At 44.2% G+C, this 14,928-nt stretch overlaps 1 protein-coding gene across 2 annotated transcripts in view; it reads left to right on the forward strand.

Moving 5' to 3' along the window:
• The window catches only part of Dennd5a (DENN domain containing 5A), a 97,804-nt gene extending 90,669 nt beyond the window's left edge, over nucleotides 1-7,135 (forward strand). Inside the window, exons 17-23 of one of the 2 annotated variants that reach the window (XM_042691361.1) lie at nucleotides 700-845; nucleotides 1,236-1,354; nucleotides 1,718-1,899; nucleotides 2,431-2,513; nucleotides 3,019-3,142; nucleotides 3,900-4,068; nucleotides 6,108-7,135. In XM_042691361.1, the coding sequence (XP_042547295.1) occupies nucleotides 700-845; nucleotides 1,236-1,354; nucleotides 1,718-1,899; nucleotides 2,431-2,513; nucleotides 3,019-3,142; nucleotides 3,900-4,068; nucleotides 6,108-6,291 (1,007 nt within the window). In that variant the 3' untranslated portion in view covers nucleotides 6,292-7,135. The remainder of the gene's footprint in view (nucleotides 1-699; nucleotides 846-1,235; nucleotides 1,355-1,717; nucleotides 1,900-2,430; nucleotides 2,514-3,018; nucleotides 3,143-3,899; nucleotides 4,069-6,107) is intronic. The other variant, XM_042691362.1, reaches the window with a different exon arrangement.
• The last annotated feature ends 7,793 nt before the right edge of the window (nucleotides 7,136-14,928 follow it).

The raw sequence follows: 14,928 nt of genomic DNA on the forward strand, positions 1-14,928 counted from the left end.
TGCAAGGCAAGCGCTCTACCACTGAGCCACCTTCCCAGCCCTCTGCCCTTAACTTGTTAGGTATCTGCAAACAGAGTCCACCCTTGCCGTGGCCTTAATCTCAGAGTGAGGTAGAGGGCTCAATATATTGTAAGGTCCTTCAAACCTTCTCTAATGCCAAGATTCTTTACTGGATAGTCTCTGGATTTGCTCCATGGCTAGCTCTTTGGCCAGCCACTCTACTGCCTCAGCAGCTTGCTTGCACTCTTGTTTCTGTCTAACATCCTATCTTCATTCTCAGAGACTAAAGTTCAATAGGAGTGACTGGGCTAGAACTTAAGAGACTCAGGACAAACTATTTCTCACTGTGTGCCTTGGAAAAGAGATACTTATATGGACTTTGTTAAGATTATTATGACAGTTAATAGAATCCATGAGATGAGATATGAGAAGTGCTCTATAATGGTTACATTATTTAAAGAATCATTCATAGAGCCAGCAGATTGGATTTTGATATTTGGGTAGTTCTGGAGGAGTGATTTTGAAAGATAGATTGGCTGATATTCTAAGCCATCTAGGGGCTCTGCTGTCCAGAACTCCATTGGAGCTGGTATAGCCAGGACTGCACTCATGATACCTGCTTGGGGCATGTCCAGGCCCCATCAGGTATGGGAAAGATTCCTGATCGCTCGCAATACTTTTGTGGCTTCTCCTAAACAGTGATTCCATACCACATTCTGATTGTACCAAGCAAGAAGCTGGGGGGTTCCATGTTCACTGCAAACCCATGGATCTGTATCTCAGGAGAACTGGGTGAGACACAAATCCTGCAGATTCCCAGAAATGTGCTGGAGATGACTTTTGAGGTATGTGTTACATGGGTCTACAAATCTGTGGGGACTTGTTTGTAACAGCTGATGTGGGAAGTTTTCTGCAGATTTTATGGAGGCCTTTGTGGGATTTAGATACCTCCCTATGCTTGGGGTGTGGAGAATCTCCAAGATTTCTTTCATTTGTTGAGTCCAAGTGTTCTTGGGAGACCTCAGTACCCACTTCAAAACCTCTTGCATTCAGGTTATTCTTCCTTTTTAAGTAGTAGCATTTTCTTTCCTAGTCCTGAGCCACTCAGGAGATAGTTTCCCTGCAAATGCTGAGGGACCAGGTAGCCAACAGTGGGTCAGATTTGTGCTTCCAAAGGAGTGCTACTCTTTTCTGCTATTTTTCTGGCCTGCCTCATCATTTCTCTTCTCTTACAGTATCAGAACCTGGGGAAGCTCACTACTGTCCAGATTGGCCATGACAATACAGGGCTGTACGCCAAATGGCTGGTGGAATATGTGATGGTCAGGAATGAGATCACAGGACATACCTACAAGTGAGTGATCCCTCAGCTGTGCACTCTCAGATAGGCTTGGGTATGTGCATTCTCAAGGAGCCTCTTGAGGTTTGGCAGGCTGAGACAACTAACTGTTGGCTCTGCCTCATGCACTTGAAAAGAAACAAGGAAAGTTTCTAAGTAAAGATATATAATGTTGCTGTGAACAGGTCCCAGCCCAACATGTTATTCAGGTAGCTTCTTTGATGACACATGGTTGATAAACAGGTCCTCAGGGGAGCACATAGCCTGATTTAAAAACCTATCCCCAGAGACTGACTTTGTTGATGGCTCCTGCTGAGCAGCAAAGGCAAGGACACTGGAAGAGCTGACAGCTCTGACAGACCATTGCCTGACTTCTAGGTTTCCTTGTGGCCGGTGGTTGGGGAAAGGTATGGATGATGGAAGCCTGGAGCGGGTCCTTGTTGGGGAGCTGCTCACATCCCTACCTGAGGTGGATGAGAGACCATGCCGGACCCCACCATTGCAGCAGTCCCCCAGTGTCATCCGGAGGCTTGTAACCATCTCACCCAACAACAAGCCTAGTAAGTAGGAGAAGGGCTTAGACCTTCATGTCACCCGTCACTAATCCCAGCTTGTGCAGCTGTCTCAGGAGCCATTTGACAAACCCAGCTTAGAGCTGGCACCTCTTCTCATGATCAGTGAGGTAGGTATGTGCCCATTTTCGTAGAGGCCTAGAAGGAAAGGAGAGTCAGCACAATCTGCTGCTCTGTGCTCTTTCCTCATGATCTTGGTAGAGGTGAGCAGTATACTTTCTGGCCTTCTTTTTGGTTCCTCAGCTTCACAGTCATTGGTAGCCTAAATTTCTATAGTAAAATAGAAAATAAATGTTACCAGCATGTTTTAGACAAAGAATACTTAAAAGACAAGGTAACTTTGGCTTTCCCCAAAGATTTTGGGAAGAGTTGTTGCTCATCAAAGCCACTACTTCCCAGGGTCTAGCTCCCTTGCCTCTCCTATGGGCCCTCTTTCCTATATCCTCAGTCTCCTACTCAGTCAGCCAAGCCCTGTTAGCCTCTGAGATTGGTTAGGGATGTCTGCTTGATTTTTGTCAGAGCTGAACACTGGGCAGATCCAAGAATCCATTGGGGAGGCAGTCAATGGCATTGTGAAGCACTTCCATAAGCCTGAGAAAGAGGTGAGCCTCCTGCCCTCCAACCCACAGCCTGTGTCAAATAGAGGGTTTTGTAATTACAGTGTACTCTTCTATTACCATGTGCGACCTCAGCTAGTTTGAGATGGGCAGACTCCTTCCAGGGAGGGAGAGGCCTTTGGCTCGGGTCACTATGTTTTCTCTCCATACTGATGATTTCCAGTGGAATCTCTGGGGTCCCCAAAGAATAGTGTCTAGTCCTATCCACTTCCAGATTTGCTTGGGTCTCCAAATTATGGCTACATTGGCTTTTTGCTCTTGTTGAGGGACCTCCTTGTATGTGACCCAGAGCAATTATATATTTCTTTATTCATTTGCTCAGCACCAAAAACTGCTCTGAGCCAGGCACTGTGCCAGTGCTAGGGGAACAGACAAAGCCCTTGCAGTCTTCTGCTGCACTCTTGGTTGTGGCTGTGGGTTTAGTGATGCAGTAGTGGGAGGGCAGCTCAGCTATGACCAGCCAGTGATTCAGTCCTGTTGTTTTAACCAGCGAGGCAGTCTCACATTGTTGCTTTGTGGAGAATGTGGCCTTGTCTCAGCCCTGGAACAGGCTTTCCAGCATGGATTTAAATCACCTCGGCTCTTCAAAAATGTCTTCATTTGGGATTTCCTGGGTGAGTTGGGCTTAAGGCTTGAGGGTGGGAAAAGCTTACAGAAGCATAGGAGGGCTCACCAACACAGTATGGTACTGACCTTGGGGTCTGAGTTCAGAACCCAAATCAGGCAACTCTCAAATTATCTTCTGTTTGCTCTGATTTTTCTTTTTCTTTTTCTTTTTTTGAGTCCGGTCGTGGGGCCTGAACTCTGGGCCTGGGCACTGTCCCTCAGCTCTTCAGCTCAAGGCTAGCGCTCTACCACAGCACCACTTCTGGCTTTTTTCTTTTTGCATATGTGGTGCTGAGGAATCGAACCCAGGGCCTCAGGCATGCAAGGCAAGCGCTCTACCACTGAGCCATCTTCCCAGCCCGCTCTGACTTTTCTTAAGGAGAATGACAAGATCCCTCTTCTTCCCTCCCTTGTGGATTCAGTTCTGAGTCCTTATACTTTTTCCTTATAGATCAAAATGGCCAGCTAAAAGTAGTGAAGCCCAAGTCCTGTGGTGCTCACTTGGGACTTTTTCATGCAAGAAACTGTTCTCATAGCTTTCTTGTATTTTTGAACTAGAAAAAGGTCATCTTTATATCAAAGGTCACTTAAATCAAAAATTTTAAATGTCTGAAATATAATCAGTGACATCAGGGCACTCATGTTATTCTCATGAAGTTACTTGACTCCATTTGGGAGAGCCTTCTAGCAAGTGGCCTTCAGGACAGTCAGAATCAGGTGGGTTCTGAAAGCAGTTGCCACTGCAAACTTTTCTATTCTTCACAGAAAAAGCACAAACCTATTATGAAACATTGGAGCAGAATGAAGTAGTCCCTGAAGAAAATTGGCATACAAGGGCTCGAAACTTCTGCCGGTTTGTCACCGCGATCAACAATACTCCCCGGAACATTGGCAAGGATGGCAAGTTTCAGATGTTGGTGTGCTTGGGAGCCAGGTACTGCAGCCCCGGGGACTAGCGTGAATAGCAGCCAGCCTTGGAGAATAGTGCTAGAGGCCAGGGGTGATACAGGGTGGGAAATGGCTGGTGTGTGGCTACCCTTGAAGAGAACAGCTTAGAGCTCTTTCTAGAGGTCATTAACTTCTATCATGTGTGTGTGTGTGTGTGTGTGTGTGTGTGTGTGTGTGTAGGAGCATCATGTGTAAACGGGGGAGGTAGGGTTTTGTTATGATAAGAAGGTACAAAACTACTCCACTGGTAGAAGCAGAATTTGAAGCAGAATAAATATAGTCATTCCTTCAGTAAACATTTGGTTGTGCCAGGTCTTAATGAAAACTGGTGGGAAGAGATATGAATAAAACATGGTTCCTGCTGCTTAGAGGTTCACTTTTTTGGGGAGGGGAGGAAGTGCTGGGTTTTGAACTCAGGGCTTTGCATTTGCTGGACAAGTGTTCTCAAACACTTGTTTTAGGTTTTGCTTTTAGGCCTGGGTCAACTTGGACCACGATCTTCCTATTTATGCTTCCTATACAATTGGGGTGATAGGCATGTGCCATCATGCTTCAGTCTCATTGATTGAGATGGGTCTTGCTAACTTCTTGTCTGGTCTGGCTTTCAACCATAATCTGCCCAATTTTTACTACCCAAGGATTTAGGATTAGTCATGAGCCACTGTGCCTAGTTTTCTTGTCCCAGTTTTAAAAAGCAGAAAGTTATCAGAAGCCAAAAGAAGTACTCACTCAAACTATGCTGAAAATGTAAAGGAGGGAGATGAAAGGTTTCAAAGAGAAGGCGGTATCTGAATGAACCTTTAATGGAGAATGTACTAGGAGCAATAGTAGGAAATAAAGTTGAAAGAGGATAGGAATCTTGACCTGGAGTAGAGATAAATTTCTCTTATGATAGGACAACCTTGTTTAATCAGGGCTCTGAAATAATATGAATCTAACATCATCAATTGTGGGTTTCAGAGTGGACAGGATTGAGAGAGGCTATTCCAGTAGGACAGCTGAGAGAGTATGAAGCTCAAATTAGACCTAAGATAGTAGTTGATTTGGGCCACGTAAATGAAGCAATTGACATAGTAATTAAAAACAGACTGTAAGGGGCTGGGAAGATGGCTCAGTGGTAGAGCGCTTGCCTTTCATGCACGATGCCCTGGGTTCTATTCCTCAGCACCACATAAGCAGGAAAAAAAAGCCGGAAGTGGCACTGTGGCTCAAGTGGTAGAGTGCTAGCCTTGAGCTGAAGAGCTGAGGGACAGCGTGCAGGCCCAGAGTTCAGGCCCCACGACCGGACCCCCCCAAAACAACAACAACAACAACAAAAAACCAGACTCTAAGCTGGGTACAAAGGCACATGCCTCTTAGTCTCAGCTACTTGGGAGGCTGAAGCAGGAAAATCACTTGAGTCCAGGAGTGTGAGGACAGCCTGGACAATGTAGCAAGACCCTGTCTTAACAATAGTAAAAAGAACTCCAAAATACTGTAGAACCAGAGTTTCTAGGTTCACACATCAAGTGTCACTTACTGTGGCCTTGGACAAATTGTTTAATCTCTATGTACCTCAGTTTCTCCAGTTATGAAATGGAGATAATAATACCTTAGGGGCTTGTCCTCAAGTTAAATCTCTCATAACAGTGCTTGCATATGAGAAGTTAGTGCTTATTATTTTGGATGGTGGTAGTTGGGGAGGGAGGGGAGGTGAGAGATGTTCTGGAGTGATTGCTGCAAATGGAAAGAGTGTTGATCAGCTACAGCTGGTGTCTAGCAGGTGGTAGTATTGTCTGGGGAAAAGGGGAAGGTGGAGGAGGAGGGACAGATGACAGTGCTAATTTGGGTCAGGTTGGCTTGGTGTCTCTCGGGTTGGGCATTCCCTAGTGGGATACAAGCCCTGTTAGTGAGAGAAGGGAGGCTGTGGGTAACTGCCAGCAGCACCAGCTTCAGACTTACATTCAGGGTTCCCTCTTGGCCTTGTCCTGTCTCTCTTCCTTTTCCCTTTCCTCTGACCTGCCTGAACTACTCCTGCCCTGCCAGGGATCACCTCCTGCACCACTGGATTGCCCTGCTGGCTGACTGCCCCATCACCGCACACATGTATGAGGACGTGGCACTGATCAAAGACCACACGCTTGTTAATTCCTTGATCCGAGTGCTGCAGACATTGCAGGAGTTCAACATCACGCTGGAGACATCCCTCGTCAAGGGCATCGACATCTGACCTAGTACCAGCCAGCAGCAAAACTGGGAAAAGACTCCCTAGCAGCTCTGCATCTTCTTCCCAAAGGGAGACCTATGCAGGGGACAGAGAGGAGATGTACACTCATTGTAAAAAGAAAACTAGAGGATTTTTGGAAAAAATAATCTATTTTAGAGTTTATTTGCTGATTTACTTTTTACACACTTTCATGTGAAAGAGTGATAGGGAGAGGGAGTGAGGTTGGTGCCGCTTATTTTGAAGCTGGTGCCCTCCCTTGTGTGGCCACGCACTAGGAGCCTGTGGCCTCCTGGACTGAGCTGCACACATACAAGGTTGTTCTTCACCCTGCTGTGTTGCATTAATGAGGCCATTCCACATTGTTTTTAACTAATGTTTTCTATATTAACATTATGGATGTTTGGCTTTCACAGACCACACACAGTTGTGCTGATTGGGAAGCCCCATGCTCCATCAAAGGGATTTTTAGTAGTGCCTCTAAGCAAGCACTGAGGAGTCAGCCCCACATCTTTTTTTAATTTTTATTTTTTTTGTCAGTATTATTTGGGAAGAAGACATGCCTGGATGTGTCATCATGCTGTCATCGTGTGGAAAGTTACGTTTCCTGTTGGCACACTTTAGAGAAGTAAACAGAAGCATGTTTTAACAGGTTTTTCTTTTTTTCTTAGGTTTTATTTATTTAACTCTACATTGTGTGTTTTAAGTATTGTTTTCTTTTTTCTTTTTTAAGGAAAGATAAAGCTTGTCACACTCTAACTGGCTATGTTATTACTGTTAAATTTATATTGTTTTGCAGCTTAGAAACCAGCTACAATATGGCCCACTTAATAAAACACCTGAAACAGAACTGCACAGGACATGGTCTTTTATTGGGGTTTGTGAGCAGTGAGTGTTGGAGGGTGTACCTTGGTCTAGCGGAGAGGTCTGGGCCTCTTACCAGCTGGCTTAGGATTGTGCCCTGGATGCCCCTGATGGCCTGGTATCTCCATGGTCCTTCCCCTTGCAGGGTCAGGATCCTTCATTTTGGACTGAAGTGGCTCATAGAGAGGGAGATGGAAAAGAGTTACTTTCCACATGACAAAGAAGGGATCTAAAGCAAAGATCTAAAGGGATCTAAAGAAAAGACCTTGCCAGGGTTACAAAGATCATTGCTTGATTGAGACTGGGTATAAGAACCAGGTATAAGCACACAGAACACAGGTGACTCTGTCTACCCTCAGGTAGGGGGTGGGGAGCGGAGGGGGAATCCGTTCTTGAAAGGTTTTATTTTCCAGGTGTAGCAAATTAGCAGAGCTCTGTAAGATCCTAGAAACTAGCTCCCTTTATTTTTATTCTTCAAACAAACTGCTTTGGTGGGAAGTTCTAAAAATACAGGATGACCAAAAATATAGCCCCTCAAACCAGTCAGTTCCTTCTCATGCTACACTGGTTTGCATGTACTGTTCTTTCTGCCTGGAATGCCTTTCCTTTGCCTATATCTTTGTTTGTCGCTCATGGGTTGCTTTTTTTGGGGGGGTGGGGGGGTCCAGTTGTGGGGCCTGAACTCTGGGCCTGGGCGCTGTCCCTCAGCTCTTCAGCTCAAGGCTGGCTAGCGCTCTACCACTTGAGCCACAGCGCCACTTCCGGCTTTTTTCTTATGTGGTGCTGAGGAATCAAACCCAAGGCCTCATGCATGCAAGGCAAAGCGCTCTACCACTGAGCCACCTTCCCAGCCCTCAAGGTTTGCTTTTATAGCATGGTTCTGCAATTTCTTAGATGTTGGTACAGCCTCTCTGGGTCCTCATTTTCTGCCTCATGTTATTAGGCCCACGAACTTCTATAGAGGACCCTTTGTCCATCTCCATCCTTGGCCTAGCAGGTTGTAAATGCCCAGTAAAGACTTTGGATGAAGAAAGTGGGTCTCCAGGAGAGCTGTAGTACAGTATACTGCCAGTGGGGGGCATTAACAGACCACATCGTATCTGGTTACTGCCAATCACAGAGTTCTCAGTTCTTTTGGTGATAGGGGAAGAGAAGATGAATTATGGCTTTGAGCAGGGAGGGAGGATTCTTGTTCAGACAACCAAGACAGCATGGGACTTAGCTGTGTGTTTATCATTCAGCTAGGTCTGGGCTTACCTTAAGCCAGGAGCTTTATAATACACCTCTTCCTTTTCTTCATAAGTCTGTAAAGCAAGTATAAATTATCCCAGGTTTCAAATAAGCTCAGAGTTTTTATTTACTTGTTGACAACTGTTCTTTATTTGATTGAGATCTCTGCTCAGATGTCTTCAGAGATCCTTTCTTTAAGTAGGTTACAGACCTATCAGAAAGTTCCAATAGTCACTTTTTTTGGCAGGGGCGGGAGGATCATGGCTTTTTTTTTTTTGGTCCAGTCGTGGAGCCTGAACTCTGGGCCTGGGTGTTGTCCCTCAGCTCTTCAGCTTAAGGCTAGCGCTCTACCACTTGAGCCACAGCGCCACTTCTGGCTTTTTTTTTTCTTTTTGCTTATGTGGTGCTGAGGAATCGAACCCAGGGCCTCAGGCATGCAAGGCAAGCGCTCTACCAATGAGCCACCTTCCCAGCCCCCCATCATGTTCTTTTTGTTGTTGTTGTTTTTAGTTCATTTAGATAAAATATATGATCGGAGTGTGGCTTTTTTTTTTTTTTTTTACGGTATTACATGCTTATTGTGCTTGCTTGCTCAGCTGGTGCTCTACCAGTTGGCATGTTTCTTTTTTTTTTTTTTCTTTTCTTTTTTGGTTCCAGTCTTGGGGCCTGAACTCTGGGCCTGGGCGCTGTCCCTCAGCTTTTCAGCTCAAGGCTAGCACTCTACCAATTGAGCCACAGTGCCACTTCTGGATTTTTCTTTTTGCTTATGTGGTGCTGAGGAATTGAACCCAGGGCCTCAGGCATGCAAGGCAAGTGCTCTACCACTGAGCCACCTTCCCAGCCCCCAGTTGGTATGTCTCTATCCTGGTTTTTTGCTGTCTTTTCTCCCTCCTTCCCTCCCTTCCTTCTTTCCTTCCTTCCTTCCTTCATGGGGTTTGAACTCTGGGCCTGGGTGCTGTCCCTGCACTTTTTAGCTCAAGGCCAGCACTCTACCACTTGAGCCACAGAGCCACTTCTGGTTTTCTGGTAGTTAATTGGAGATGAAAGTTTCACAGACTTTCCTGCCCAGGCTGCCTTGAACCATGACCCTCAGATCTCAGCCTCCTGAGTAGCTAGGATAATAGGCGTGAGCCACCAGCATCCAGCTCAGCTTATTTATTTTTTTGAGATGGAATCTTACAGACTTTTCTGCTTGGGCTAGCCTCGAACCATGATCCTCCAGATCTCAGCCTCTTAAATACACCTGTTCTACCACTCATCTAAATATAAATAAATACATATATACACACATGTATTGTACAATGAATTTCATTATGCTATTTCCATGTATGCATATGATGATGTACTTTAGTCATATTTACCCCTCTTATTCTATCAGTTACACCTATTATTATTATTTGCTGGTTGTCAGGCTTGAATTCAGGGCTTGTGTTCTGTCCCTGAGTTTTTTTGCTCAAGACTACTATTCTACTACTTTGAGCATAGCTCCACAAAAGCCTCATGGACTTTCTGCCTGAGCTGGCTTCAAATCAAAGTTCATTCCTCAGATCTTAGCTTCCTGAGTAGCTAGGATTACAGGTGTGAGACCCTATTTGCTATTTTTTAATGTAAATTTCATTAAGGTGAGAAGTGGTTTACTTTATTCACTAAATATAGGTTCCCAGTAGGTGTCTAGAATAGTAAATGATTTTATTGATAGTATTTGAGATTACAGTTTATGGAACCAAATTCCTTAGATTGAATGCTTGGTCTGCTACTGTGACCTAGGATAGGCCACATGGCTTTCCCAAACCTCGGTGTACTCATCCATACACATGCCTCTATCAGTACTAGCACCTGCATCCTTGGGATGTTGTGAGGATCAAATTGTCTGAAACAACAACAACAGATTGCCTTAAACATACCAAGTGTGTCATGGGCTCGGGAAGTACTAGTTAGTACCCCTTTGGTCAGTTCTGTCCTGGTTCCTGGGTTAGGGATGACTGAAACCTTAACCCCTGTCCCCCAGGAATGCAGAATTCTATAGAGGAGTATGCCATCAGTATTGACTTTCTATGGGATGCTCAGGGTGGAACATTGTCAGAAGTATGGGCCTGGCACAGTGAGCAAGGGCCTGGCAATAGGAATGTGCCTGCAGGCAATGAAGCTTAGTGACGTTTAGAGTCCAGTCCTAGCAGGGGAGGGTGCAAGTCTTTGGGATGCTTATCCACAAAAGGTGAGAGATTTTTTTAAAAAGGGCCAGCAGGCATGGAAGGACTTTGAATGGGTGCTCAAGAGATGTGGACTGTTTGAATATATGCTACAGGCACAAATCACAGAGCCACATCATCAGTATGTGACATTCCTAGTATACTTATACTCCATAAGTGTTACTCCTGTTGTTGATCCTCCTTGTCTGGTTGATGTGAGAAATGGGACTTCATGACCTGAGCACAACAGCTGGGCATGGTGCAGCATGAAGGTAAGTGGGTGTCTTACAGTGTGCCTCAGATCATATGGCTGGAGCAAATCACTGACAACATGTGCTAGTAAGGGTCTGTTTGACCACATTTAACTGAGTTCTCCTAAAAGGGAGGTCATAGGTCATGGGAACATGGGGCAGCAGCATTTGGGTAACTGGGAGTATATCCTACCCTTTGTCTTCTTTCAGCTTTTAGGAGCTGATTACCAGGGCCGATGCTCAAGCTAGAGTTAAATGACTTGTCTCATATGTCGTGAACAGTTGTACAGTGGGCCGTGGTTGGGGTGGGGGGTGAGGGTAGAGTTTGGGGGGGGGTGCGGAGGAAGAACAGCACCCAGCACTCAGTTCTGTGTGTCACTCAGTTCTGTGTGTCTGTGACTTAGGCCTTGGTGGCCTAAGTCAGTCAAAGCAGATGTTGGTGAAAAAGGTAGATGTGAACATAGTTTATCAGTTAGGGTTCACTTGAGAGCATCTGCTTTTCTGTTCCTTACACCGGATTCTGCTGACACTCTCAGCACTCAGGAGTATGCTTGCTCACTTGATACCAATGCTAGGCTAATTACCTGGCTGCCTGGACCTCTGAAGGGCCCTTTTCTGCTTCAGGCTTCACTGGAAGCTGCAACTTCCTGTCACCAGAGAAGTCCTAGGAATGAAATGTGTGGCCTCTGGATCCCAAGAGGTCTACTTTGTGGTAGAGAATGCAAGATTATTGATTTGGTTTTTTTTTTTTTTCTTTTTCCTTTCTTTTCCTTTTCCTTCCACCTTCCCGCCTTCCATTTTTCCCTTCCTTTATTCTTCCTTCCCTCCATCCTTTTTCTTGTGCTAGGAGTTGAACCCAGGTATGGCACATGTTTGGTGTATACCCTACCACGAGCCACTTGCCGCACCCTATCTTTTGTTTTATTTCTTTTACATCTATGGCCACTGGGTGCTATATAAAAACTTCATGTATGTCTTTTTCTAATTCAAGTAAATAGGAGGATCATGAATATTTGTCATTCTTATGGAACAGCCAACAGTGTTTGCTTACAGGTTTCCCCCCAGAACTGTGCTCTCTTGCCTTGTGTCATTGTCCAGAGAGATCTGGACTATCTGTGCAGCCTGCAGAACATCACACAGCTTCATTACATGGATTGCATCATAGTTACTGAGTGGAAAAAGACCCTTGCAAGACACATATGCTCCAAAAGATGGATGATAAACCCTAGGAAATTTCAGGAGCTACTGCTTTTATGAAATTCTGTGGCAAGAATCCAACTGCACAGGGCTCCCTAAAGATGATCTGAGGGAGTTTTACTTTGCCCATAGAGCCTTGAGAAGTCATGCAAGGCTTTCTAGAGGTGAGTGACATATTCAGATTTAAATTTCCAGTGAAGATGTATGCGTTTTTTAGTGGTCATAGGGGAAATGAGCACTGCTTGACCTGTGGGGTGGGAGTGGAGTGCTGGGAAAGCCATAGATTCTAGAGTTGCTTCAGAGTCAAGATGGACAGAATCTGGTGATAGACCAGGAGCCAGGCAAGAAAGAATTGTTAGGGATGCCTTCTTGTACTTTGAGCCACACTAAAACTTGTGTAGTATATTATAAATAGAGGTGTTCACAGACTCACACTCACTTGTAGGTATACCCTTGAGCTGTTTTGAACTTCCTTTTGTCATACTACTCTGGGGAAAGTGGAGGAGAGGATAGTGGCTTATGAGAAGCCCTAGAACTTAAAGTTGCTTCTTGTTTTACACTGACTGAAAATAAAGCTGACTGTTTCCTTGGGAGTGGATCAGGCCTTGAGTATTTCTCCCCACCCCTCAGCAGGGGTCCCAGCAACTTCAGCTTTGGAAAGGTTTATTATAGGGTCTGACCTTTAACTCAAACTGCACAGGCTAAGCAGCTGCTACAACCTTGGAACTCCATGATGAATATTCCTGGAATATGGTTTCTTTTTTTTTCTTTTTTTTGGGGGGGAGGGGGGAGTCCAGTCATGGGGCCTGAACTCTGGGCCTAGGCACTGTCCCTCAGCTCTTCAGCTCAAAGCTAGCACTCTACCACTTGAGCCACAGCGCCACTTCCAACTTTTTTCTTTTTGCTTATGTGGTGCTGAGGAATCGAACCCAGGACCTCATGCATGCAAGGCAAGCGCTCTACCACTTAGCCACCTTCCCAGCCCTGGAATATGATTTCTATTGCTAAGCTTCTGAGCCTCCAGCTGAGCCAAGGCATCCCCTGAGCAAACCACTGGTTACTTTCCATCTTGGTCCAAGCTCTTAGTCCAAGCTGCTTTGTCCTTGGCATGTAGCCATACCTTCCCTACAACTACATGCAGTCATGGCCAGGCAGCTCTTTGAATTCTTGCGCTCTTTCCCCAAAACGTTGATGTCAAATGGTGTTACAACCACTGAAAATCAAAACCACAGAACACATTAGGGATAGGCCTTTCTTTTTTTTTTTTTTTTTTTGTGTGTGCTTTTTTTTTTTTTTTTTTTTATTGTAAAACTACTATACAGAGGGTTACAGTTACATGAGTGAGGTAATGAGTACACTTCCTCTTGAACATTGTTACCCCCTCCATTGTTTTCCCCCTACCATCCCCTCCCTCCCTCCCTTCCCCAGGTTCTTTTTTTTTTTTTTTTTTTTGATTGTGATTAAATGATTACATAATTTCAAAGTCACAAGTTCATTCTAACTTCCCTGGAGCAAATTGTCTACCACAGTCTGTAATATATAACAGTGTTCACATGTTATATACCATATTTGTGATCAGCAGCATGGGGATATTTAGTAGTGGTTCAACCAGATGAGCGGGAGTTCTTTGTTTCTTAAGTCCTGTTAGTTTTGTCGTATCACCTAACCTTTTGGATTTAGCATCCACTTATCAGGGAGACCATGTACCCTTTGTCTCTTCGTTCTTGGCTTACCTCGCTCAACTTGATTCCTTCTAGCTCCATCCATTTCCCTGCAAATGCCATTATTTAGGGACAGGCCTTTCAATAAAGAAACCTTTGGCCTAGTGCCCTTGTAAGATTTTGTCCTTTATTTCAGTTTTGGGGTTTTGAACTTGGCTCCATCACTGAGGCTCACTTAGTTGTGCATTTGTTAAGCTCAGCCCTCTGGCATCTTGAGACCATGTGGATTTGCACAATTTTATGGCAAAATGTAATCAGAAAGTTGAATTAAAATTGTTACTTGGTTTTGTCTGTAAAATTTCACTTTACTGAATTTGCAATGATAGGTAATTCTTTTGGGAGGTTCTTACTTACTAATGCAAAAACCCCAAAGTGGGCATTCATCTGGGACACAGTCACAGCTAAGTTTTCATCCTAGCCTGCTCTGGGACCTCCATATCAGGTAATGTGCCTTCCTCTGTTTCCTATAAAATAAGTTTATCAGCTCTCTGTTATTGGTATGTGATGAAGACAAAAGGATCTAGCAAATAATTTTTTTTCAAAATTTTTTATTGTGGTTAAGTGGTTACATAATTTCCCAAATTTCACAGTATTGTGGGATAGTAAAGCTTAGTTAAAGTCACAAACACATTCTAACTTTCATGGGGCAAATTGTCTATCATGGTCTATAACATTTATGAGTTCTATGAGCTTTAGCAAATAATTTTAAAAGTGAGAATAAAGAAAGGCACCAGTGGCTTACTCCTGTAACCCCAGCTACTCAGGAAGCTAAGATCTGGAGGACCAGTTTGAAGCTAGGCCAGACAGAAAAGCTCAGGAAACTATATCTCCTAAATAGCAAAAAGCTTGGCTCAAGTGGTAGAGCACCTTAAGCTTAGCAAGCTTGAGGCCATGAGTTCAAACTCTAATACTGCCAATAAGTAAATAATGTAAGAACAAGTTAAGCAAAAAAAAAATTTAAGAGGCATCTAGATTGGAAAAGAGGTAAAACTATTTGCATATATGATCCTGTATATATAGAAAATCCCAAGTAATCTAAAAATGAAAGAGATTGACTAGTTTTCAGGATTCAGAACTAACATACAAAAATTGTATTTTTATGCAGTAGAAATGAGGAAACATGTTTTAATTTAATTTACAATAACACCAAAAGAATAAAATACTTATGAATCTTTAACAGAAGTGAAGAAT

Source organism: Dipodomys spectabilis, unplaced genomic scaffold (assembly GCF_019054845.1).
Source record: "Dipodomys spectabilis isolate Male_0828 unplaced genomic scaffold, ASM1905484v1 ptg000145l, whole genome shotgun sequence".
Lineage (NCBI taxonomy): Eukaryota > Metazoa > Chordata > Mammalia > Rodentia > Heteromyidae > Dipodomys > Dipodomys spectabilis.